General features: G+C 34.7%; 1 protein-coding gene across 2 annotated transcripts in view; it reads right to left on the reverse strand.

Annotated features, from left to right (window-relative positions):
• LOC142334632 (uncharacterized) overlaps positions 1-17321 on the reverse strand; it is a 30775-nt gene extending 13454 nt beyond the window's left edge. Inside the window, exons 1-6 of one of the 2 annotated variants that reach the window (XM_075382825.1) lie at positions 17230-17321; positions 17064-17107; positions 15685-15797; positions 14856-15061; positions 12297-12459; positions 4400-4543 (exon numbers count right to left, since the gene is read on the reverse strand). In XM_075382825.1, the coding sequence (XP_075238940.1) occupies positions 4400-4543; positions 12297-12459; positions 14856-15061; positions 15685-15760 (589 nt within the window). In that variant the 5' untranslated portion in view covers positions 15761-15797; positions 17064-17107; positions 17230-17321. The remainder of the gene's footprint in view (positions 1-4399; positions 4544-12296; positions 12460-14855; positions 15062-15684; positions 15798-17063; positions 17108-17229) is intronic. The other variant, XM_075382826.1, reaches the window with a different exon arrangement.
• Positions 17322-25413: the final 8092 nt, after the last annotated feature.

Consider the following 25413-nt stretch of genomic DNA (forward strand, 5'->3'; position numbering starts at 1 on the left):
CTTTACGGCCTCGACAGCGTTTTCTCACACGTGTCAATTGAAATTTTGGTTGTTGTCTCTTTTTGTTGTTATTGTTGTAATCGAAAAAATAGAATAATGACAGTTGGTATCGCTCTCCTACATAAGCATCGATGATACTAAACAATTTGGAAAACTTAAGTTGGTGTTCTTTAGTTTGGCTGACTTTGAAATTAATTGTTTTCAAAAATATAAGCGAATTTTTTAGCCTTACAGTTATTGTTCTTTTTTGTCGAATTAAAACCGTGCCTTATTGTGGTCTGGTCACATACTTTTTCTGGTATCATACAAATTTCTTTGGCCAGTTTCAGTTTTATCTGATGCCATCTTGATTTTATTATTATTATTTTTCTTAAAAAGTGGACATACATTTATTGGATGTAATTAAAGTTTGCCGTTGTGTTTTGATTTCGTTGTTAGTCTTGCCTCGCTTTTAAAAAATGGCAGATCTCATCAATCCAATGCGGTTTTGTACGCCACTAAAATATTTGCGTTCGAGGTGGGGGTTTTCAGGGGTTTTCTATCTGTTCCTCATTTGGTAGAAAACTATGCAAAAAATGTGGATGAGCGGTGTCGAAACTTTATGTGCGAACGCATATTACCAAACCTTCTTGTTGCTTTATATAATCCCACAGTTGGCATTGGGACACAAACCTTTTGTCAACAATCATTCCGTAGATGGTTTTTTTAAAAAATTACACTGTGATAAAGTTGTGCCCATTTAGAAACACGAAAACAAGTTATTGAAAAACAATTCCTGAAATTTAGAGGCGAAACTGTCATAAAAGTAATCTTTTAGTATGAGATAAATTTATGAATTTGAAAGAAGTAAGACCATTCCAAGAAAATTGACGGAATGCAAACTAACTCAGTCTTTAGATTCAAAATGATTTTTTAACCCCAATCTCAGGTTGTTTAACATTCGATGAACTTTGAACATTGAAATTCAAAGTGTAAAACATCAACAGAAACAAATTTTGTCGAACATTATCTGAAATTAACCATTAATTTGCAAAGTAAAATTTTATCATCCTAAAAGCTTCAGCGAGCTTTCGTATTTAAAATAAAATTGAGAGAAATATCACAGCTTTTAGTTAAGATGAAATGTAATTCAAAAACAGTACGAAGATCAAGATTTTTTAACTCAAATTTGCTAAATTGGCTTGAGTAATCTACTGTTTTCTAAAAACATAATCTACCTCAAAACACCAAAAATTTCAAAGAAAAGAAATCGTAAAAAGGTAACTACAGAAACGTAATCTCTAAAGAACAGTTAAATGTTTTCAAAACAACATTATACGACTCTGTGAAATCCAGCTGCAAACTGAGATTATGCCAAATTTAGCAGGTAAAAAAGTACATCGATTTATGTAATTTCACATTTTGAATAAAATGTAGCAAAGAAACTAATCTCGAAAGAAAAAAACTAATATCAAAGCAAATGGTTTTTTTGCTGATTTTATTTTTCACGATTGTTGTTGTTACGAATCTTCGATATATAAGAAATGTTTAGTTGACTTTTATTAGTTCAAATTCTTTACGTTTTTCTCGTTTCGAATAAAAAATGCATTAAATAGTCATTTACAACAGATAAGTTTTTTGATAACATAACTCACAATAAAAAATTTCAAAAAAAAACAAATTTGTATCATTGATGCATATAACAATTTCCAAATAGTTTCCCTAACAGCTACTCACTATAATTTAAAAAAGGACAGAAAACAATGTGATAAAGTGTAACAATTGTTCAAAAATCTTCAGAAATTTTAGTCAAGTATTCTTTCTCACTTCCTCTTGAGCAACATTGGTGATTTTGAAATTTGATCTTTATTTTATTCACGCAGTTCAATTTGTTTTTCATCTCAAGCTATTTACTGTTTATAATTTTTACATTCAGTTTAGTGTACCAACTCATCCGCATGATCATTTTTATACATTTAGAAAGCCAATCTCAAATTGAATACAGATCCAACTTAGTTAGATTGTGATTAGCAAAGGAAACAGATGCTGTTTAATGCCCTTCTTTGCATGCCTCGACATGCAAAAATTTCTGGTTAAAACTGTTATGTTTAACAAAAGTACGTGTTTGTGTAAAATTTTCAATACAATGTCATGAACAATGTCAACACAAAATCAGAAAAGAAAACATAGCAAAAATGTTAACAGTTGTACGCTACAAAAATTATTGTCGAGTCGCGGTGCCTTTACACCGATTATCTTTCTAATGCTGATTCGCGGGAAGATACAGGTTCAATTAAATGCTATACTGTTGGAGTTATTCGCGGGCGATTCGGCCCTATGGAACTACTGAATAGCTTCGATTGGCGAATAGAACGACTTTATTGAAATTTTAGTTCCAAAAAAAACTTCAACAAGACAGACTCAAGAATGAGATTAAGTAAGACAATCAGAGTTGTTTGCAAGACAAAGTATATAAATCAACAAACGAAAATGTTTACAACAAAAGGATGAAAAAATTTAGCAGCGAGTTACAGAGAGTGTGGACAGTTAAGTGAACTGCAATATGAAATCTTTTACCTGAGACATAAACAAATCTAGTATGGAAATGTATCAAATAATGAAACGGAAGAAACAGATGAATGGACAAAAATGAAGCATTGCTTTGATCTCTTTATAATTTGGAATTGCGGAGTGCAATTATATATCAAATCTACTGGTTATTATGAATAAGAAAATATATGGTTGATGTCTACGTTTTTGCAAAGAGTTTTAGCGATATCTAAACACTTTCGATTCGGTGTTCATCTCGGCTTTGAGTGCAGAGCATATTATTGGATCCAAATTATTGGGTGAAAATTTGTCTCCCCTCACTTCCGATGACTAAATAGAGGAAGGAGATGCATTTCCTATAGAAAAGATTCCCGGGTCGGTCACAACAGATTATTACTAATTCGATTGTTTTCTGACATTTGAGCTGCCAGCTCAACTTGAGATGGAATTTCGTTATGCGTTCTTGTTCTGTGGCCTCAATTGGGTAATCGATGGTATGGCTGTAAGTCGGTTCCACTGGAAGGGTTACATTTGCGGATTTTGTTCGAATTAGGCTGTCCGCGGTTGTTCCTTCCTTAAAAAGAAGGGCTAGCTTTACTTGGGTGCTCCACCTCTCTCAGCGAAATGGTGGCTCAGTCAAAGGTCGTTCCCAAAACGGGTGAATGGCTAAGGGAGTTTTCCTGTATTCTGCTTGCTGCGCCATGTCGTACGCAATTTTTTGCTACGATATCTTTTGTCAATTCGCGGTGCGTTTAGACCAATTACATTTCTGATGCTGATTCGCGGGGCAATTCAGGCTTATTGAATCATTTTACTGTTGGAGTGATTCGCGGGCGATTCGGCCCATTAGAACTGCTGAATAGCTTCAATTGGCCAATGGAACAATTTTATCGAAATTTTAATTCAGTAGTGAACTTCAACAAGATAATGAGGTTAACTTAGGCAATCAAGTTTGATTGCAAGACAAAAGTATAAACATGAACAAACAAAAAAGTTTACAAAAAGATGTACAGTTTTAGCAGCGGAGTTGCAGAGTGTATGAACAGTTAAGTGAAATGAGAGCTGCAACGTGAAATCATTTAAGACATAAACAAATCTAATAAGGAAAAATACCAAATAAGGAAATGGAAAAAAAGATGAAGGAATTAAATGAGTACACTTTATGGTACCTGTGTACCTGATTCAAAAAACATTTGAATTGATATAAAAATGATGTCTACTTTCCGAGTCGATTTAGGACACAGCATAACTTAATATAGCTGATTTTGGGCAGAAACTATTTGCTTCATCTTTGCATCTTTTTGAGAAAATTGGTGTGATTGCGAAAATCTGCTTAAAACGTAATTTTCATAGCAAATAAGAGTTTTGTGAAAGGATATATGTTTGATTAAAAAACAATTTTTGTTAAAAATTCTGAACTTTCTGACAAATGAATGACTGGCCGGGCAATGGAAGCAGAAGTGCCTAAAAACAGGTAGTTCGACATCGAATCTCGTTTAATGCGGTAAATAACAGTCGAAGTTGAAATTTGCAAGAAATCACTTTAATTCTAATAATTCATATTTTTAAAAACTTTAGATTAGTGTTGTAATTTTTTCTTCGCCGCGATGCAAAGTTTGTCTCCTAGGTGAGACGCCTTGTCTCCTAGGTGAGACGCCCACCTAGAGTAGTTTTCAGTTTGAGTTATAAATAATTATTTTTAGTGCAGCTTCTGTGAACTGAAAGTTGGTGGAACTGACAAGTGTACTTTTGAAATAGGATGCAATGAACAATTTTTTTCAAATTTTTAGGATTTTTAACGAAACAAAGATGATGAAATTTGAAATGGTTGCTTGAAATTCATTTCATACACATCTACTACATTGTTTACCTGAAACCACTTTAACGGTAACTCCAAGCGTGTTGCCATCGAAGTTATTATTGCCATAGTTGAACGTATATTCAAAATTGGATGAAGTTGTTGATTCCAGGGTGCCAGAGGAAGTTGATTCGATCACAGTCAGATCTCGTCCAACTTAAACATACAAAACATTTTTACAGATTGGGCAAAACTTCCAGATCCAGATTTCACAGAACCTTTTAATATCAAATGATGCGTTTCGTCTGAGACCATATCCTTTCAAGGGCCGCACATACCAGGCCACTTATGCAAAAAGATTTGTAATATGTTACTTCTGCAAAAGTGAACTTTTAAATTTAAATAATTGTCATCAGAGGATTGCAAAAGCAAAATTGAATAGTTGGTGATTTGTTTGCATATATACGTCACGTTATATGCTCGTTCGAAGTTTTTTCATCGAAAATCTGAACAACAGCTATGAAAAGTCCCATGAACAGAGTATTCATCCCTAAAAATATTACGACTGATATTGTCTTTTGACTGGCTCAGCTCTGATTTACTATGTAAAATTCCGGACAAAACTAGTTTTCTGATTCAAGTGATCACAATAGTTGTCTCCTGAAATATTGAGAAAAAATAGTTTGTGAAAATAGTTTGTTGAAATATTGAGAAAAAATAGTTTGTGAAAATTTAATCAAAACTTGTGTGCATTTAACTAAAGGAAAAATTGAGACACTGATAAACAATATTTGCGTGTGTCAAGAGCTAAGGAAAGCTTTGAAACTATTTGCTCAAAAAAGTTGCTTAATCTTAAATCGTTCTGTCGAAGACCATTATAGTCCTTTGCTATGGTTCACAAAATTGCTATCGGTTAACATCTAAAAATAGGTTATTAATTGCAAGTGATCTCAAAAATTTATAATTTGAATGAAACTGGGAACCTTCGTTTTTTTTCTTCGGGCAGTGTTATCAACTGTATACATCATGATTTTTTGCGGAGATACCATCAGAATTGGATAATTGTCAAAAAAATGAAGTTTAAAGAAAAAGAGTTCTTTTCTAATCTTCGATAATTGAACTTTTCTCTCGACCTCATAGAGAAGATTGACGTCACATTTGAACTACAAATTATATTTTTTTGTTCTCCACGCATGGCAACAACATTTTTGAAATAAACGTGGTATCATTTTGTCTTTATATGGATTCAAACTAAAGTCTACTGTAAAACCCAGTTTCCTTGAGTACCGTAATTTCCTTTCTACAAAAATGTATTGCTAAATATATTGCTATATTTAAAACAAAAGAAGTTCAGAAACAGTTCATTGAGGATTAAACCTTCACTCACGCTCGGTAGCCGTTAGTTCACCAAATCTAACGCGCATCGATTCATAGAAAATTGCAGATCATTTATATTTTGAACCAGTAAACAAAAACAGAACTGGTGGGCCATAAAGTTTATATCTTAAAACTGTTTTTAGTTATTTTATTGCTAGTTGTAAATAATCTTTCTTAAAGCCTTGCAATTTATGTTGAGAAGTGAAAAATGTTTTGCGATCATAAGAAACCAAATGAAAAAAAAAATTGTTGGGTTATGGACTTTCGCAAGCGGAATAAAAAGCGTTTTTAACTAAGTAAAAGAATTAATTTCTCAAAAAATGAGAGAATAACAAAATGATATTTTACAGTAGAATTTAGAGATTTACAGGAGAGATCTGATTATTAGATCAAGATGGTGATTTGAATTTGGGGATGAAAAAGGACTCAAAAATCAGCTGTATATATATCCATTATCAGTGTGAAAAAGTCAAGATACAAAACTAATCTTAGCACCGTGATTTATAGTGGGGGTCGCAAGGGTTACCCAATATGGTTTGCTTCTGCAAATCAGTCGCAAAGGAAACCATAAATGGAATGCATTTGCACTTTTCTAAGAATTCATTCACACTTCTGGAGATATCATCATCATTTAATACGTGCTGGGAAGATTTTACATCAGTTAATCTAACTCTAATAATAGTTATCTAGATTCACCAATTTGAACCGAATATTGATTCTCAGCACCATTTCTTGACGATTCATTTATATAATTTCTTTGATCAAAATCATATTGCTTGTCTTTCTAATCTGGTAAGTCAAACTTTCTTTCTAATTCTCACTAAGTTTAAGACTATAGTTTGATCGAAATTCTAACACCCCCACTCAGACTTGAGCTGATTGCGTAGAGTCTGTTCCCATCAAAACTGCTCTGAATGTTTCCACTTTCGAAACGGGTAAGGACTTTGTGAAGATGTCCGCTGCCATTTTGTCTGTAGGAACGTAATGAATTGAAATAGTCCCATCCTCCGTTTTGTCCCGGATGAAGTGAAACTTTGTTTCGATGTGCTTGCTCCTTTTGTGCATGACTGGGTTTTGGCAGAGTCTGATACAACTTTGGTTGTCTTCTCCAATTGCTATTGGACGTTTCTGTTGGATGCCAAAATCCTCTAGAAGTTGTTTCAGGTAAAGTGCTTCCTGAACTGCTGCTGCCATGCCCTGATATTCTGCTTCTGATGAAGAAAGAGCAACTGTGGCCTGCTTCTTGACACCCCAGCTGAGTGCTGCGCCACGTCCGTTGAGCTTGAAGTAATAGCCCGTTGTTGATCTTCTGTCGTTCACGTCTCCAGACCAGTCTGCATCACTTTCCCCCACTAAATCATAACTAGCTTCTTTTGTGTAAGTAAGTTTTAAATCTTTTGAACCTTGAAGATATCGCAGAAGTCGTTTTCCGCACATCCAGTGTTGATTGGTAGGTGCATTCATGTGTCTGGACAGAATGTTGACTGTGAACATGATGTCTGGCCTCGTCTGTTTGGCCAGATACAGAAGTGATCCAACCAAGCTTCTGTAGATCCTCTGGTCCACTTCTTCGTCTCCGTTCTGTGCTGTCTGAAGTTTCAAATTCAAATCAGCTGGAGTTCTTGAGGGTTTGCATTGATCCATTTGAAACCGCTCAAGCATTGTTTCTATGTAGCGTTCTTGGTCGACTGTGACTTTGCCCTCATCTCGTCTGATTCTTAGACCCAGAAACCAGTGTAGTCTCCCTCTGTCTTCCATGTGAAAGGTTGCTTCTAGTGCCTCCTTGACATCAGAGATCACTGTCATACTTCTTGATGCTACTATGATGTCGTCAACCCAGACCAAGATGAAGGTGTGATCCTCTGCTTCTGATCTTGCGAACAAGCAGTGATCGTTCCTGCTTCTGGTGAACCCCTGTCTCAGTAGGAAGTTTGCCAGTTCTTTGTACCAGTTGTTAGCAGCCTGTTTCAAACCATAAATTGATTTATTTAGTCGACATACTAACTTCTCCCCATCTGATCCGCGTTTTACAAACACCTGTGGCTGTTCCAGATACACTTCTTCCTCGATTGGTGAGTGCAGGAAAGCAGTCTTGACATCAAATTGGTGCATCACATGGCCCTGCTTCGCTGATAGCTGAAGTAGAATCCTGAATGTCTCTGGCTTACAGGTAGGCGCATAAGTCTCAAAGTAGTCCAGTCCTTCCACTTGTTTGAAGCCTTTCGCCACATAGCGCGCTTTGTATTTGTCCACTTGACCACTGGGTCCCAATTTCACTTTGTAAACCCATTTGCCCGGTATGACGTCCCTGTCTGTGGGTGGTCTCACTAGGTTCCAAGTCTCGTTGTCTTGGAGTGCCTTGACCTCGTCCTTCATTGCCCGGTGCCACTGGTCCCAATCGTCACCTTGCTTGGCTTCGTAGACTGTTTTGGGTTCCACATAGTCGCCCTCAGTCACAGCAAGATGGGTCCTGACTTCTCCAAAAAATTGCGGAACATTCCTTGCTCGTGTCCCTCGTCTGGGCTCTGCTCTGTCCGCGTGTTCCAGTGCATCTTCATTGAAGCCAACTGTCTCTAACTGTGAGAAGTCTTCTGTGTCACTGTCTTCTAGTGACTCTGAGTCTCTGTGACTCACTTTTGTTGCATTAGATCCTTCATCTAGTGCTGTTTCTCCAACATCCGAGGCCTCTTGTCTCAGTGTTGTTTCTTGTGTATTCACGCTCCCTGCGTCATGCCACTCCTCCTTTATTGCAGTAGATGTGTCCTGTCGTTCTCTGTTGTCATCGTCTTGATGACCATCATCTGGTTGCCAGATTCGCAGTTCCGACCCATCATCTAGTAGGTCCGCCGTTTCTTTGTTGTCAGGGATTGAGCCCACTTCAGACTCCTTGATGATCACATCTCGAACTGCCATCACCTTGCGTGTGTTGGGTATGTACACCAGGTATCCGTTTTCTCCTTCAGTGTAACCCACAAACTTTCCTTCCAGTGCCTTGGGTTCAAGTTTGCTGACTTCTCTGTCCCTCTTCCTCATGAAGACTGTGCAACCAAAAATAGATAATTTACTAATTCGAAGCTTAGGTTTTATACCTCTCATCAGCTCTGCTGGGCATTTTTCTGCTCCTCGTCTCACAACCAAGTTTCTGATCCTTGCTGCGTGAAGAATTGCTGCTCCCCACATCATCTTTGGAAGTCCTGATTCAATGAGCAAACATCTTGCCATCTCCAGCAGTGTCCTGTTGCACCTTTCAGCTAACCCATTCTGTTGTGGCGTCTCTGGTATGGTCTTCTCCTGTAGAATGCCTGCATCTAAGCAGTACGTCTCGAACTGCTCTGAGAGAAACTCCTTCGCATTGTCTTGCCTCAGCTTCTTGGGCGTCCCCATACTGAGAACAAATTTCTTCAGGCTGGCCAGTGCTTCACTCTTTGCCTTAAGCAAGTCCACAAACACAAACTTCGTGTACTGGTCTGCAAACACAATGCAGAACCGGAACCCTGACAGTGACTCTACTCTGAAAGGTCCCATCACGTCTGTGAACACCCTCTCCAGCTTCTCTTCTGCTTGGGTCTCTGCCACTCTTGGTACTGGAGTCTTTGTGATCTTGGCCAATGCACACACATTGCATACATCATCGAGTTCCCCCACTCTCTCTGGTGCATTCCTCACCACATCTGCTTGATTCAAATGACCCAATCGTCTGTGCCACTTCCTTGCACTGTCAAGTTTCACGCTGTTGGAACTCATCTTGAATTCTAGAACGCTGCAGGGTAAGTAAAACAAATTATTTTCTTGTGTTAGTTTTACCCGAGTTCCCTTCTGGAGTTTCATGCAGCTGTTTCCTCTCTCGAAAGTGAAGCTATGTCCCCACTCCGTGCATCTTGAGACTGATAGGAGGTTTGAAGAATAGTCCGGCACACACAGAACATTTTTGAGTTCGCATTGGAATTCCCCTTTGTTTGAGGGTATGCTGATCCTCACACAGCCTCTGCCCACCACTCTGGAAGCCTCTCCGTTGGGATTTCTGACCACTGATTGAATGGGCACAAAGTCCAGGAACGCATCGATGTTCGTCACTATGTGATCTGTACAACCACTGTCCACTAGCATGCCTGCTGTCTTCCACTGGGTAAGAGCTGCCCAGCATTCCTCGTCTGGTGTAGCCAATGTTGGACCCATTGCCACTGACTCATGTTTGCCTCCATCTCTTTGTCTCTTGCATGCCCTGTCTAGGTGACCCTTCTCACCACACTTGCTGCATTGTGCTGTCTCCTTCCTCCTGCAGTCCTTGGCAAAGTGTCCAGGGATCCCACACACAAAGCAGTTTCCTTTCTTGGGTCCCTTCTTGAAGTCACGCTTCACTGCCAGTGCCACTGAACCACTTTGTCCCTTGTGTCTCTGCACCGTGCTCTCATGAAAGTTCTGCAGCCTTTTCCTCAACACTGTGAAGTTCGTTGCCGGGTTGAAGCTTTCCTGTATAACAAAACTTTCATACCTCATTGGCAGACCATTGAGGACCAAGGCGTTGAAGAGGGTCTCTGAGACTGCTTCCCCTGCTTCTTGTAGCCTTGTGAGCAACTCCTGTCCTCTGATGAAGAAGCTGTCCAAATCCTCAGAATCCTCGAGCTGCAGTCGAGCAAGCTGTGCCACTAAAGTCACCACTGTCGGCGTCTCCACACTCTGAAATCTCTCTTGCAAAAGCTTCCAAGCCTTTGCTCCATCTCCAATGCCGTCATCTCCCACACAGTCATGTCTCATCAGCATGAGGGTTGTTGCATCTAGAGTCAGTGCCAGATGGCACCACACATTGTTCCGTTTCTCCTTGATGTCTGCAACTTCCTTCTCATATGCATCCTTCAGCACCTTGTGGTTCTTCTTTTCATCATTGGTTGCCCCATTGGCCAGTGGCGCAGGCTCATTGGGTTGCTCCTCTGTCCCCAGTAGTGATTTGTAGAGTCCCTTCGTCTGCATCATCACCTCAAATCTTGTGCTCCAGATTGGAAAGTCCTGTGCCTTTCCTGTGTAGGTCAGCAGCTTCACTGTCTGTTGATCCATTGAAGTTTGAGCAGGCAAAACAGTTGTGAAAAGAAAAGGTAGTAAGCAGAAAAGGATTATGACTGTCAACAACAAATTAGTTTTGTTTTGGAAATTAATTTTATGACTTAAAAAATTGCTGGGCCCATAACCTGTTGGGTTATGGACTTTCGCAAGCGGAATAAAAAGCGTTTTTAACTAAGTAAAAGAATTAATTTCTCAAAAAATGAGAGAATAACAAAATGATATTTTACAGTAGAATTTAGAGATTTACAGGAGAGATTTGATTATTAGATCAAGATGGTGATTTGAATTTGGGGATGAAAAAGGACTCAAAAATCAGCTGTATATATATCCATTATCAGTGTGAAAAAGTCAAGATACAAAACTAATCTTAGCACCGTGATTTATAGTGGGGGTCGCAAGGGTTACCCAATATGGTTTGCTTCTGCAAATCAGTCGCAAAGGAAACCATAAATGGAATGCATTTGCACTTTTCTAAGAATTCATTCACACTTCTGGAGATATCATCATCATTTAATACGTGCTGGGAAGATTTTACATCAGTTAATCTAACTCTAATAATAGTTATCTAGATTCACCAATTTGAACCGAATATTGATTCTCAGCACCATTTCTTGACGATTCATTTATATAATTTCTTTGATCAAAATCATATTGCTTGTCTTTCTAATCTGGTAAGTCAAACTTTCTTTCTAATTCTCACTAAGTTTAAGACTATAGTTTGATCGAAATTCTAACAAAAATCAAATGCAATTGTTTTTGTTGTTTTGACTTTACTTGTTATGAAACCTATTGATTCCTCAATAACCATTTTCTGATTTATTTGACAACTTTTCTACTATGCTGTTGATGATTTTAGCAGCATTATTTTGTAGGTTTTTAAATTGAGACCTTAGTCTGTTGGCGGGAGTACTGTATAAGGTGTGTATTCCACAGTTAATTTGCTCTCATTCACTCAAAACTTTCTTTATGTCTTTAAAATTGTCTGAGCTTCTGTTTAATAAACTAATGGGAGTTGGTTTTTCCAACGTTCTTGATAATTCTTGTTTATTGTTGATGAATCTTGATAATTCGTCAATAACCTTGGAAAATCCTGCTAAGAGTTGTTTAATAGTGAAATTTATTTTTTAGAACGAGGCTTATCTTGCCATGAAAAAGTTATTATTTTTCAGTTATTAAGCCAAGATCTATTTTTATTGATAACCATACTGTTTGTATATATCTCGATGCCTTTTTGCCATGTAAAATGGCAGGATATTTGTAATGGAATAATTTTTCTTAAGGTGTTTCAAGTTTGTGTTGACTAACCTAAATTTTTAAAGTTCTGGCATACTCGGCCTCACATTTGATTTCGACAAGCATAAAATAACCCATTAAGCTTATACGATAACTTCATTACCTTATATGGGTACCAGACACCGCATCAGTTTTCCTAAGTTTTAAAAGTTTTGTCTATCGTGTTGGTCAGCTTAGAAAAAAACTTTGGTGCATTTATACTGAATTAATCAACAACTAATTGATTTCTAGAGAAGGTTACCTGGGAAGCAATTGACAAAAGATGAACTGGCCGATGCTGCAATTTTGAGTCTCTTGGCATTGAGATCAGTAAGAATTGCCGGAGAGCCCACAGTTAACAGACTTCTTGTATTCGGCTCTTTCAAAAGACCAATCGTAGCGGTACACACTCTCAAGCTTGTATCCTGTAGTTGAAAAAAGTGTGTGAAATATGGTACAAACGTCCATCTTATGTCAGTACGGGAAAAAATAAATTGTACCGAAAGATATAACTCTTTGCATATAGTTTTTCATCTCGATTTCAAATTAGCATGCAACTTGTGGACCAGAACAGATTTATAGATCCAAACTATAAGCTTTGGTACTCAGAACGAAAATGCCGATCTTATCCAAAACACTATGCAAGTTAAGAATATCTTAACTAAAAACAGCTTTTTTATACAATCAACCTTTGTTGATTACCCAGGACAATTGTTTTTTACATTGTAACCCGGACCTGCCCCGCATTGAAATAGAGAGCTAAAAAAAACGAAAGCAGCATGTTTTTTTTGCGAAGCATTACTATGATCAGATCCCATTTTACTATTTTTATTCTGCAATTTTTGCGCCCTGTGAGTCATTCTTTTATGTGTATACATTAAGATTAGCACATCTTTTAAGAAATGTTCAAAGGGACATTACATAGACTTGTTAAAAAAAGGTTAATAGCAACATTTGAGAACACATTCTCGCCTATCTTTAAGATCCACTAGCTAGCAATATTGATTGGTTTCCAATTAGATAAAAAATGAAACTGATCTGTTTTCTCGGTACTTTCTCTGAAATGTTAGATATATTTTTTTCAGTAAGACACTTCCATTCCGATTGGCTGTTAATTACCTGTTGGAGTGGAACTTGTGTGTTAAATCAATAAGCAGCATTTCTAGAAATATGACCGAGCAGTTACAGGAAAAATATCAATGAACCGACAAGAATGACAGTTCAAATGAAATTCCAGAATTTATTATAGTAGATCTGTGTATTCAAAGATCAATTTTCCCTAATTTTCAGCCTACATTTTTTTGGAAATAGTCAAAGCAAAAATTCTTCTCTGTGAAAGGTAAGTGTTATGAGGGCAAAAAAAATTACAATATTTGTTTCTCAAATAACTTGCATCAATTGATTATCTTGGATATCTGTACTGTGTCTTCTTTAGAGCTCTTATAGAATTAACCAAATTTTGCAAAATGTATTTAGTTTGTTTTTTCTTCCTCATTGAAACTGCGAGAGCTTAAGAATTTGCGAAGGAAAAGAAACAAAATGAAAAAAAAACAACGATTTCTTTTATTACTTTAGTCTTTTGGTATAGTTCTGGGTATTAGCATTTTTTGGGATATTTCTGGGTATTAGCATTTTTAAACATCATAAGTAATGCCATGACTAAGAGTATCAACACAATGGTGGGCGCAACTGGATATATATTGAGAAAATCAGACCACTAAATGGATTTGTCAAAACTTTACGCGTATTTCAATTTTCTTGCAACATTAGAACGCTTTACCTATTGGTTTTTCAATGTAGTATCTTTCCTCTATAAATATTTATTCTATTACTAGATAATATGTTCAGCTCCTATAGAACTGAAGAGGAATTTTTGAATAAGGAAATGTAGATAATTTTTCTCTTTATCATTACTCACTTATTCAAAAATCAAAATGGCGAATCGGTTTGGTTTTTAACAAAAGACAAAATTTGATAAAAATGAAAAAGCCAGTTCAACAGATTCTTGAAAAGACACTGTTTTCATCGTCTTTTTTAAGTGCTGCGATGTTTGAATTAGTTTGGTTCTCGACAACAACGCTTGTTGTGTCGAGAGAAGGTCGGTTACTGGTGAAATCGATACTTACTCACTCTTTTAACATACAACTCATGTTCTCTCAAAACCAATATTCCTTTTTTATTGGAGGAAATGATAAACTCAAAATCGGCAGTTGTAATAACAATTCCAAAATGCAATGAAACAAAATTATCTAGAGTTCCATCCAACTAGGTGAGATCAGTAATGCGCTTAACGTTAAAATTTTGCTTTAAGTATTGAGTCTTCTTATTATTTTTCTTTGAATTTATGGGCCATTATTTTACATTTTTGAATCGGGGTTTATTAACTGAGGTATGAAATAGTGTATCCACACCTCATTCATTTCACCCTGTTTTAATCTCTTTTAATTAGATTAATTCTTAGACTAATTAGATTTGATTGACACCTCATTCTCCCCAATTGAAGGAAGTTTAAAATCGAGGTGAAACAAGGTAGGTGTTAAACCTTTGCGAGGTTAAATAATATAGTGGTTAAACTATAGGGTGTTAAAAGAATAGGTAAAATTACACCCCGTCAAAATATTATATTGCGCAGTTTGCTTTTACGAAGTCGAATGGCAAAAAACTAGTGATACTTTGAAAATGGCGTGTTCGCGGTACCAGCATGACAAAGTTGACATTTTGGTGTTAATCTTTTTCAAGATATTCCAGGAAAAATGCTGACTTTATATGGTACAGGATTAGAATTTCGATGTCATCATAATTTTTGGATTTTTTTACTTACATAGCATTCGTCGTCTTTGTTGGGAAAAGCGGTGTCAGTCGTGGCTCCAACTTGGAACAATGGACTGAAGCTGAAGCCAACTTCGTCCCCAATTTTCACAACTGGCTTTCCTCTACTGTTAAAATTATCAGCAGCATCGTCAGAAGAGTAAGAATACAGGATCTTGCCTTCTTCGAAGTCCGTAACCACACAACTCTCAATTTGAACTGAAACACGTTTCAATAAACTCAACAATATGTCAAATTTTTAAATCATTCAAACTTATGAATCTCAAAACCATAAGCACAGATCAGTCTATAAACAATGATCTATAACCGTGTCAGTCTATATAAATCACATAGTATCATTCGAAAACATAAATATAGAAAATTAAAACCAAGTTTTAAATTTGATAGGATCATTGATCTTTGGCATTGTGTTAACTGTTTGCGAAGCTATGTTATGTATGAATTTTAATAGGGTGAAGGAATGAAAACACTGGATTGATATCAAAAAGTGAATATAGTTTTTTTTATGAGTATGTAGAATAGATTAATTGCTCTAATTGTTGCGAACATCACAAAGTATATATTATTCGAAGAGGACAACTGGAAGATGCACCGATTATTGATGCTTTGGTTTATTTTAGCGATATCATGAAAAGTAAATTGTGGCTAACTGTAAAATAAGCCTTGCTCAGACCTTGGGTTAGAATTTCTTCAACAGTAATGTGTTCAAAAAAGCAAATTACCGCTCATATTTATTAGGGTGGGACTGGGGACAGTAGGGGGGGGGGGGGGTACAGCAAGGCGAGGAGAGGGTATGTGGAAATTGGCAAAAAGTTACTAACGAGTAGCTGATGTGATAGAGAGAAGCACAGATAGTGCTACCAGGGTTAACAGTGAAACCCTGTAGATGTGAGCCATCGCAACCACGTGAATCGACCAGTTCGTCTTTTATCTGCTAAAAATAATTATAATAAGTAATAATTATAAACAATGGATGCCTGGGATTGTATCTACTTTCCCTGTTGTAGTAGAACACATTGAGGAATTCTGAGGAATTATAACTGAGGAACTCAAAAAGAGATGAGATCCCAGACCAATGATATATAAGACCAAAATGAATGCATATGGTGGGGGGGGGGGTGCGTTCATATTTACACACATCAAAAAACATGAATCAATAAAAAAAAGTCTAGATAAAAGCTTTGCTGAACGCACGAAAGTCTGCTTTTTGGACTTCCATAGAACGAATCTTGGGAAGAAGTTGGGGAGCAGCGCAAAGCTGTTTCGACTGAAATATGCACTCCCTTAGAGGCTTAGAGGGTGTTCTTTCTTCTGCATTGGTTTTTGATAGTTTTAATTCCGTAAGATACAAAAAAAATCAGCTAAAGATGAACAACTGATTAACAGGTATTTTTCCGCAGTTATTTACACGTTATGGATGCAAGATCATTTTTACCGCAAAAATCAATGTTTTGCCTTAAACACTATAGTTCGTATTTTGGCTGATCTTTTCAGTTATTAGCGGAGAAGTTTTTTTAATAGAGACCATTAATTATTTTATCACTACAATTTATGCTCCACTATTTTACACAAACTGTGATCCACTTCCGGGAGTGGAAATGCTATTATTACACGGACCAGTACCCTAGTCAAAGCCTGCCTGTTGAGTGTCTATGAACATGTTTATTCCCTACCTACAGTTCACCGGGTATCATCCTAAGTAAACCCGAGGTCAAATTTGTAAAAAAATTCAAATGTTTTCAAATTTGAAATAACGTTTGGAAAGCGTCAGTGCTGATTCAGAGCGATTTCAGGCTAATAATTTTTGGTTTCCATCGCTGATTCAGAAGGTATTCAGGAACAATTATGAATCCCTCTAACGTATTCAGAAGATTCTGATTTGGGGTTGTCTGAATGTCGATGAATCAGAAGAAATTTCAGATTGAAATATTTTTAACTTATCTCTGATTCAGAACAAAAGTCAAAATATCGTCTGATCGAGGCTGATTATCAGGTGACGTTTCTGGTTATAAGCAGTCTTTAACAAGACGATCCCAACCTGAGGATGGCAAAATTCTCTTTAAAATTCATTTTAATCTCTGGATTAAATTCACGGATATATGAAAAAAGAATTTGAATGTTAAGCTATTTTTTCGTTGTTGTCGAAATTTTTGTTTATTTATAGTAATGTATATTAAAATACCAGGCTGGGATAGCTCACCTTTGACCACTTTCCAAAGTTTTTTTGCCAGTCCGTCGTTGTTTCTGAAAAATATGAATTGATAATAATCTCTTTGTTTACAACAATTGTTTACAACAAAACAAAAGAGAAAAAAGAGATTTTTGAAGCTCAATTGTTGAAAAGAAATGAAAAACGCACACGTTACCTCCAAACTACAACTTTCAATATGATTATCTGTAGAAGAGAAAAATCTAAAAATGGTCAAACAGTGAAAAAAAGGCGTTATAATGATTTGTAGTTATTCCAAAATACACCTTGTTGATAAATGTACACGTTCAAGCTCAGATATAATTCTGTTGTAAAACATATCTTATATATTTGAGCTCATAACTCAATTATCATTCATAACTGACCATAGACGCGTATTTTTTCTTTTACATACAATTATCTCAAATAAAGAGCCAAGTTGAAATGCACCATTAAAATTATTATACAATTAAGTTATGCATGTGCCAATAAAAACACATTTAAGAATTTAATTACAAGCTGTTAAACGTAGAATTAGCAAGAAAAATAAATTCATTGGCCAGTACAAAAAAGAAAAGTTCAAAATTTGCTCACGCTCGATATAACATATAAATTTAATTATGATAATTATAAACGCCTTCACGTTCACTTTACGGCTCACTGATCAGCTATTTTGGGCATTTTTACATGATCATAAAAGTCACTTCTTACTGTATATTTATTAATCGTTAAAAACTAATTAAAATTTGAATCATTTGGAGAATGACCAGTTGGCTATTTTATTCTGCTATATCTAATTCTTGTGCTCTGTTTTGGTTCACGCCTACAAAGAACCAGTTTTGACAAAGAACCAGTTTTCATCAAACAAGGGAGTTCGGTATAATGTGCGTTCGCACATATTGTTCCGATCCTGCTCATCCAAACTATTAGCTTAATTGTCTACCAAATGAGGAGGAGATAAAACACTGAAAAAGTTTCTAATATTTTCAAAGATTTTGTTGTGTGAATAAAAGATAGCTTCTAACCAAAATAAAAGCATAACAGGACAAGTCCTGACGTACAATTGAAAAACTTTTCATTGAATTAATAAAAAACTAGACATAGAACGGACTTTGAGTGAATTGAGAAAACCATTTCGAAGAAAAATCGATAAAAAAAACAGAAAACTAAAATCAAAACGCCGCATGTGAACAAAAAACCACTAGCGAGAAAGCAAATTTTTGTTCAAACACCGTTTTTTCGCTATAATTTAAAAATAGAGTCAAAAAATTTCACGCAGCAAAGCTACTTGCTTTTTTGCTCCCTTTGCTGTTTCGGCGTGACCAAAATCGCAACTCTAATTTGACTTCAAAATTCATGTTAATGTGTGAACAGATCTTAAAAAATAAGGTACCCCAAAACAATTTAAGTTCTTTGAGTTGTGAAAAAATTATAACACGTTCAAAATAGCCGCACATAAAACCTAAAATATACTTTTAGGAAGCCGTTAATACAATAAGCAATACACCACAAACATTAGATAAGTTCAGTTGGGCATTTCTTCAAAAACCAATAATGTATTACGTGACTTGCAATTATTAAGCCTAGCCAAAAACTAGACAAACCATTTCGAAGAAAAATCGATAAAAAAACAGAAAACTAAAATCAAAACGCCGCATGTGAACAAAAAACCATTAGCGAGAAAGCAAATTTTTGTTCAAACACCGTTTTTTCGCTACAATTTAAAAATAGAGTGAAAAAATTTCACGCAGCAAAGCTACTTAATTTTTTGCTCCCTTTGCTGTTTCGGCGTGACCAAAATCGCAACTCTAATTTGACTTCAAAATTCACGATAATGTGTGAACAGATCTTAAAAAATAAGGTACCCCAAAACAATTTAAGTTCTTTGAGTTGTGAAAAAATTATAACACGGTCAAAATAGCCGCACATAAAACCTAAAATATACTTTTAGGAAGCCGTTAATACAATAAGAAATACACCACAAACATTAGATAAGTACAGTTGGGCATTTCTTCAAAAACCAATAATGTATTATGTGACTTGCAATTATTAAGCCTAGCCAAAAACTAGACAAAAAGATAACCAAACAAACGTCAAAAAACGTCAATAATTTGATATCTGACCTGTCAATAAGGTGTAAGCCAAGAAAACAACCTCGAAAGTGAGAAAATTTGTGGCAACTTATAGTCTTATAGCCAAATAACCACTACTTAAAGCGTAAAACTGCATTAAATTTTGAAACTTTCATCCATCAAAAAGACGACGCAACTTGTTTTTGCTGAGTTTAAGCTGCAAGTTGACTAAAATGGGGTAAAAATTGGCAAATATTGATAATCTATTGCTCATTTTGTCAATATTTATTTTGAACATTCAAAACATCCCTAAGCTAACGAATAAAAATACTGGAAAGGTTTCCTGTACTGAAAAATTTTTGGGCTTGATAATCTATTGCTTATTTTGTCAAAAATTATTTTGAACATTCAAAACATCCCTAAGCTAACGAATAAAAATACTGGAAAGGTTTCCTGTACTGAAAAATTTCTGGGCTTGTTTTTGTACCTTTAATTGACATATAAAGCAAAAATATGCTGAAATTTTATTCAAAAACCAAGCGACTGAAAGCAGTCCGAATTATTTCTGGACTTGGACTGTAAAAAGCAGCGATTAGAACCAGATTACACTTGTTGTTGCAGTTAGTCCATTAGGAGCACATATTTGTTCTAAAAAGTACGGATATTGAAAGCAAACAACAGGCAAATTTTCAATTCAAGAACACTGTCAAGGGAAGCGAAATTCAAACCACCTTTCTTTGGAGTCAATGAAGATGCTTTCAGCAGATTTTAGGTGTGCTTTTTCGGCAAAATTCAATAATTTGGTTCATTTTGAGTCATTTTTTTATTTAAAAAAGCGGAATTTGGCTGAAGTTAGCTATAATTTTGGCCAAAAATGTTGACCAAACTTTTCAACAATACTGTTCTATTTTAAGAACCTGTATTGTTGAAAACCTAAAATGTGAACAGTTGTTTACATACTTTTAAGGAAATTTGACAAAAAACGAAATGTGACCATAAACAACAAAAATTTGTCAAATGTGGACAAAATTTTGATTTTTAAGGTCTCCATGAAAGAAACAAAAATAAAAAAAAACATTTTTTAAAATTTTTTTTACAATGAACTGGATTTCTAACGATACTATTCACAACACTCTACAATTAATATATCGATCGGCCAATGCTGACTGAACAAAAAATCTTTTTAATATATAGTTATTTGCCCAATCTAAATTTTTCTGGAATAAAAAGGAGGCTCGTTAATGTGTGTTAACACAAGATTAGCTGAAACCCTCTCTCTGTCGTCCTTGGTCAAAGAACCAAATACTCAGCAAGCCTCGAAAAATATTTTCTTATCAGCAATTAAAATTTCTGTTTTCAAAGTCTTCTTTTTTTCGAATCTAATGATCTTTAGTGGGTACTCTTAAAGTCACCGGCCAAATTTTTTCTCGGATATTGTGAAAAGTTGTTGTTGAGGCACAAAATAGACCACTGAAAAAGGCACGTGGCCTCTAAGTTGAACTTGGTCACAACAAAAGTTTTCTAAATGCGATGACATTAATCATGAAATAAAACTAAAATTAAAATAAATTACAAGCCCTCGAAAAAAGTAGAATTATGTGGGGTCTTATACAAATTCAAATTCATCTATAAATCAGGATAGAACAGTGTGACCTTAAATAATCTAAAAGATGGTGATTAAATAAATTTACAAAATAGACAAGGAATTGAAGAAAAACTCAAAACGAACTACTTTTTAACATTAGCCTTCTTACAAGAAATTTTTTGAAGACCTATTGTCATAATTTTAATAGAAGAAAAAGCAAATTTCAGCTGACCTTTGACACAAAATAAATAAAAATAAGAACTAGAAGAGTTTTGTAAACTTGCATTTGTTGTTTAATGTTTTCCCCTAACCTAATTAGTTAAACATCTCCTAGCTCCGAATAAATGTGCAGATTTTTTATAAACGACAACAAACTAATTTTGGGACAATAGAAAATTTCGGATATCTAATTCTTGTGCTCTGTTTTGGTTCACGCCTACAAACAACCAGTTTTAATACATCAAACAAAGGAGTTCGGTAATATGTGCGTTCGCACATATTGTTCCGATCCTGCTCATCCAAATTATTAGCTTAATTGTCTATCAAATGAGGAGGAGATAAAACACTGAAAAAGTTTCTAATACTTTCAAAGATTTTGTTGTGTGAACAAAAGATAGCTTCTAACCAAAATAAAAACATAACAAGACAAGTCCTGACGTACAATTGAAAAAATTTTCATTGAAATAATAAAAAACTAGACATAGAACGGACTTTGAGTGAATTGAGAAAACCATTTCAAAGAAAAATCGATAAAAAAAAAGAAAACTAAAATCAAAACGCCGCATGTGAACAAAAAACCACTAGCGAGAAAGCAAATTTTTGTTCAAACACCGTTTTTTCGCTAAAATTTAAAATTAGAGTGAAAAAATTTCACGCAGCAAAGCTACTTGCTTTTTTGCTCGCTTTGCTGTTTCGGCGTGACCAAAATCGCAACTCTAATTTGACTTCAAAATTCATGTTGATGTGTGAACAGATCTTAAAAAATAAGGTACCCCAAAACAATTTAAGTTCTTTGAGTTGTGAAAAAATTATAACACGGTTAAAATAGCCGCACATAAACCTAAAATATACTTTTAGGAAGCCGTTAATACAATAAGCAATACACCACAAACATTAGATAAGTTTAGTTGGGCATTTCTTCAAAAACCAATAATGTATTATGTGACTTGCAATTATTTAGCCTAGCCAAAAACTAGACAAAAAGATAACCAAACAAACGTCAAAAGAACGTCAATAATTTGTTATCTGACCTGTCAATAAGGTGTAAGCCAAGAAAACAACCTTGAAATTGAGAAAATTTGTGGCAACTTATAGTCTTATAGCCAAATAACCACTACTTAAAGCGTAAAACTGCATTAACTTTTGAAACTTTCATCCATCAAAAAGACGACGCAACTTGTTTTTGCTGAGTTTAAGCTGCAAGTTGACTAAAATGGGGTAAAAAGTGGCAAAGTTTGATAATCTATTGCTTATTTTGTCAATAATTATTTTGAACATTCAAAACATCCCTAAGATAACGAATAAAAATACTGGAAGGTTTCCTGTACTGAAAAATTTATGGGCTTGATAATCTATTGATTATTTTGTCAATAATTATTTTGAACATTCAAAACATCCCTAACCTAACGAATAAAAATACTGGAAAGGTTTCCTGTACTGAAAAATTTCTGGGCTTGTTTTTGTACCTTTAATTGACATATAAAGCAAAAATATGCTGAAATTTTATTCAAAAACCAAGCGACTGAATGCACTCCGAATTATTTCTGGACTGTAAAAAGCAGCGATTAGAACCAGATTACACTTGTTGTTGCAGTTAGTCCATTAGGAGCACATATTTGTTCTGAAAAGTACGGATATTGAAAGCAAACAACAGGCAAATTTTCAATTCAAGAACACTGTCAAGGGAAGCGAAGATCAAACCACCTTTCTTTGGAGTCAATGAAGATGCTTTCAGCAGATTTTAGGTGTGCTTTTTCGGCAAAATTCAACAATTTGGTTCATTTTGAGTCATTTTTTATTTAAAAAAGCGGAATTTGGCTGAAGTTAGCTATAATTTTGGCCAAAAATGTTGACCAAACTTTTCAACAAAACTGTTCTATTTTAAGAACCTGTATTGTTGAAAACCTAAAATGTTAACAGTTGTTTACATACTTTTAAAGAAATTTGACAAAAAACGAAATGTGACCATAAACAACAAAAATTTGTCAAATGTGGACAAAATTTTAATTTTCAAGGTCTCCACGAAAGAAACAAAAATAAAAAAAACATTTTTTAAAATTTTTCTTACAATGAACTGGATTTCTAACGATACTATTCACAACACTCTACAATTAATATATCGATCGGCCAATGCTGACTGAACAAAAAATCTTTTTAATATATAGTTATTTGCCCATTCTAAATTTTTCTGGAATAAAAAGGAGGCTCGTTAATGTGTGTTAACACAAGAATAGCTGAAACCCTCTCTCTGTCGTCCTTGGTCAAAGAACCAAATACTCAGCAAGCGTCGAAAAATATTTTCTTATCAGCATTTAAAATTTCTGTTTACAAAGTCTTCTGTTTTTCGAATCTAATGATCTTTAGTGGGTACTCTTAAAGTCACCGGCCAAATTTTTTCTCGGATATTGTGAAAAGTTGTTGTTGAGGCACAAAATAGACCACTGAAAAAGGCACGTGGCCTCTAAGTTGAACTTGGTCACAACAAAAGTTTTCTAAATGCGAAGACATTAATCATGAAATAAAGTTAAAATTAAAATAAATTACAAGCCCTCGAAAACAGTAGAATTATGTGGCGTCTTATACAAATTCTAATTCATCTTTAAATCAGGATAGAACAGTGTGACTTTAAATAATCTAAAAGATGGTGATTAAATAAGTTTACAAAATAGACAAGGAATTGAAGAAAAACTCAAAACGAACTACTTTTTAACATTAGCCTTCTTACAAGAAATTTTTTGAAGACCTATTGTCATAATTTTAATAGAAGAAAAACAAATTTCAGCTGACCTTTGACACAATATAAATAAAAGTAAGAACTAGAAGAATTTTGTAAACTTGCATTTGTTGTTTAATGGTTTCCCCACACCTAATTAGTTAAACTTCTCCTAGCTCCGAATAAATGTGCAGATTTTTTATAAACGACAACAAACTAATTCTGGGACAATAGAAAATTTCGGATACAAAATCAAATTCATGTGAAGCTCGTTTTTTATTGTTCAAATTTTTTAAAAAGTTTTACTTACAAAAATTTGGCATACTATAAAATTAAAGCGGTTTTGTCACAATTTCTTTGAAAAGCGAAAAAGGAAATAATTTATTTTGTGTGATCTGGTCATCTTCTGACAATGTCTGACGTTTTCCCCGGTTTTCAACTTTCTCTTCATTTTTTTAATTTTGTATCGATTGCGTCAAGAATATCCCCAAGTGCTCAACAATTTTTCGAAAAATGTGAAAAATATGAAAATGTCCAAAACTCAGAGGTTATTGGACAATTATTTTGCAAATTTGTTGCACAAGTGTGCACAAGAACACAAAATATAAGAATTGCGTTTTAAAATATCATCAAAAAGTATTCCAAACAAAGATATTAGGCAAGAGATTGAAGTAACATATCCTTTTGGAAAGTTGACTCAGAACCTATACTTGCTGCGGCCACAATTTGTTTTAGGTCAATTGAAAAAATTTTCCTGAAAAATTCGCGTCGTAATAATGTGAAAAGCAGGTTTTAAAAAATTTCAAATTATAAAATTTTTGTGCTGTTTATTTTTTCAAAATTTCTAACTTTTTTCAAGATCATATTTACCTGAAAGGAATAAAACAACGTAACTGAAAGTGTTTTTGAATGTCAATTCCGCTACATTTGTTTTAGTTTCATAGAAAGAAAAAGAACAAAGCAACTTAGTATGATTCATGGACAAATTTTCCACTGCTTTGCGCCAACAATTGGGACAAAGTTCCGTAAATTATCAACTCTCATAATATGACGCCTGAGTGAAAAAGGAAAAAGTTGGAATGGTAAAATTAAAAGAAAAATGGTTTTAATAACACTTTTATATATTAAACTTTTAAGAAAAAACACCTGCACGTGGCTTCAATAACTTTAGTGGTAATTTAGCGGTAATTTTTGGTACAAAAAAATTAATCTCTGTTTCACTCAAAATAATTAAAAAGCAAAACTAAGGCACTATTAGAGATCTATTGGTGAACTTCAATATATTCGCTATGGAGTTGTTTGAGCTTCCCTTCGCTGATTTTTGGAACAAATTAAAAAAAAAATTTGATGGTTTTATTTACTATGTTTGTTTTAACTGTCATTTACCGCTCTATGTTGGTCTGAGTAATTTTTAGTAAAACCACATCATTGTTCAATTGTTCAGTGGAACGAACAGTTGAACAAAATACGATGGTTCTCTGTCAAAAATTAAATACAGTTTTTCGCTTTATTTATGAATATCTATTTATACTAATGATTAAACATTTTTTTTAAAAAACTGAAAGCAAATTTTGTTAATTAATTTTTTTTGAAAATTAATGGTATAGTTTTCCAAGAAAAGATTGGAAAACTACCTTTATTGAAATTCATCAGTTCAATTCACCAGCTGCAAATAAAAATGAACCAGTTTTCGATATTTGGAATCCCAATTGAATAAGATTCAACCCCAGATTAATGTTATATTTCATTATCCAGAGGTCAAATATCTTAAGA

This window comes from Convolutriloba macropyga, chromosome 2 (assembly GCF_964194025.1).
Source record: "Convolutriloba macropyga chromosome 2, txConMacr16.3, whole genome shotgun sequence".
NCBI lineage: Eukaryota > Metazoa > Xenacoelomorpha > Acoela > Convolutidae > Convolutriloba > Convolutriloba macropyga.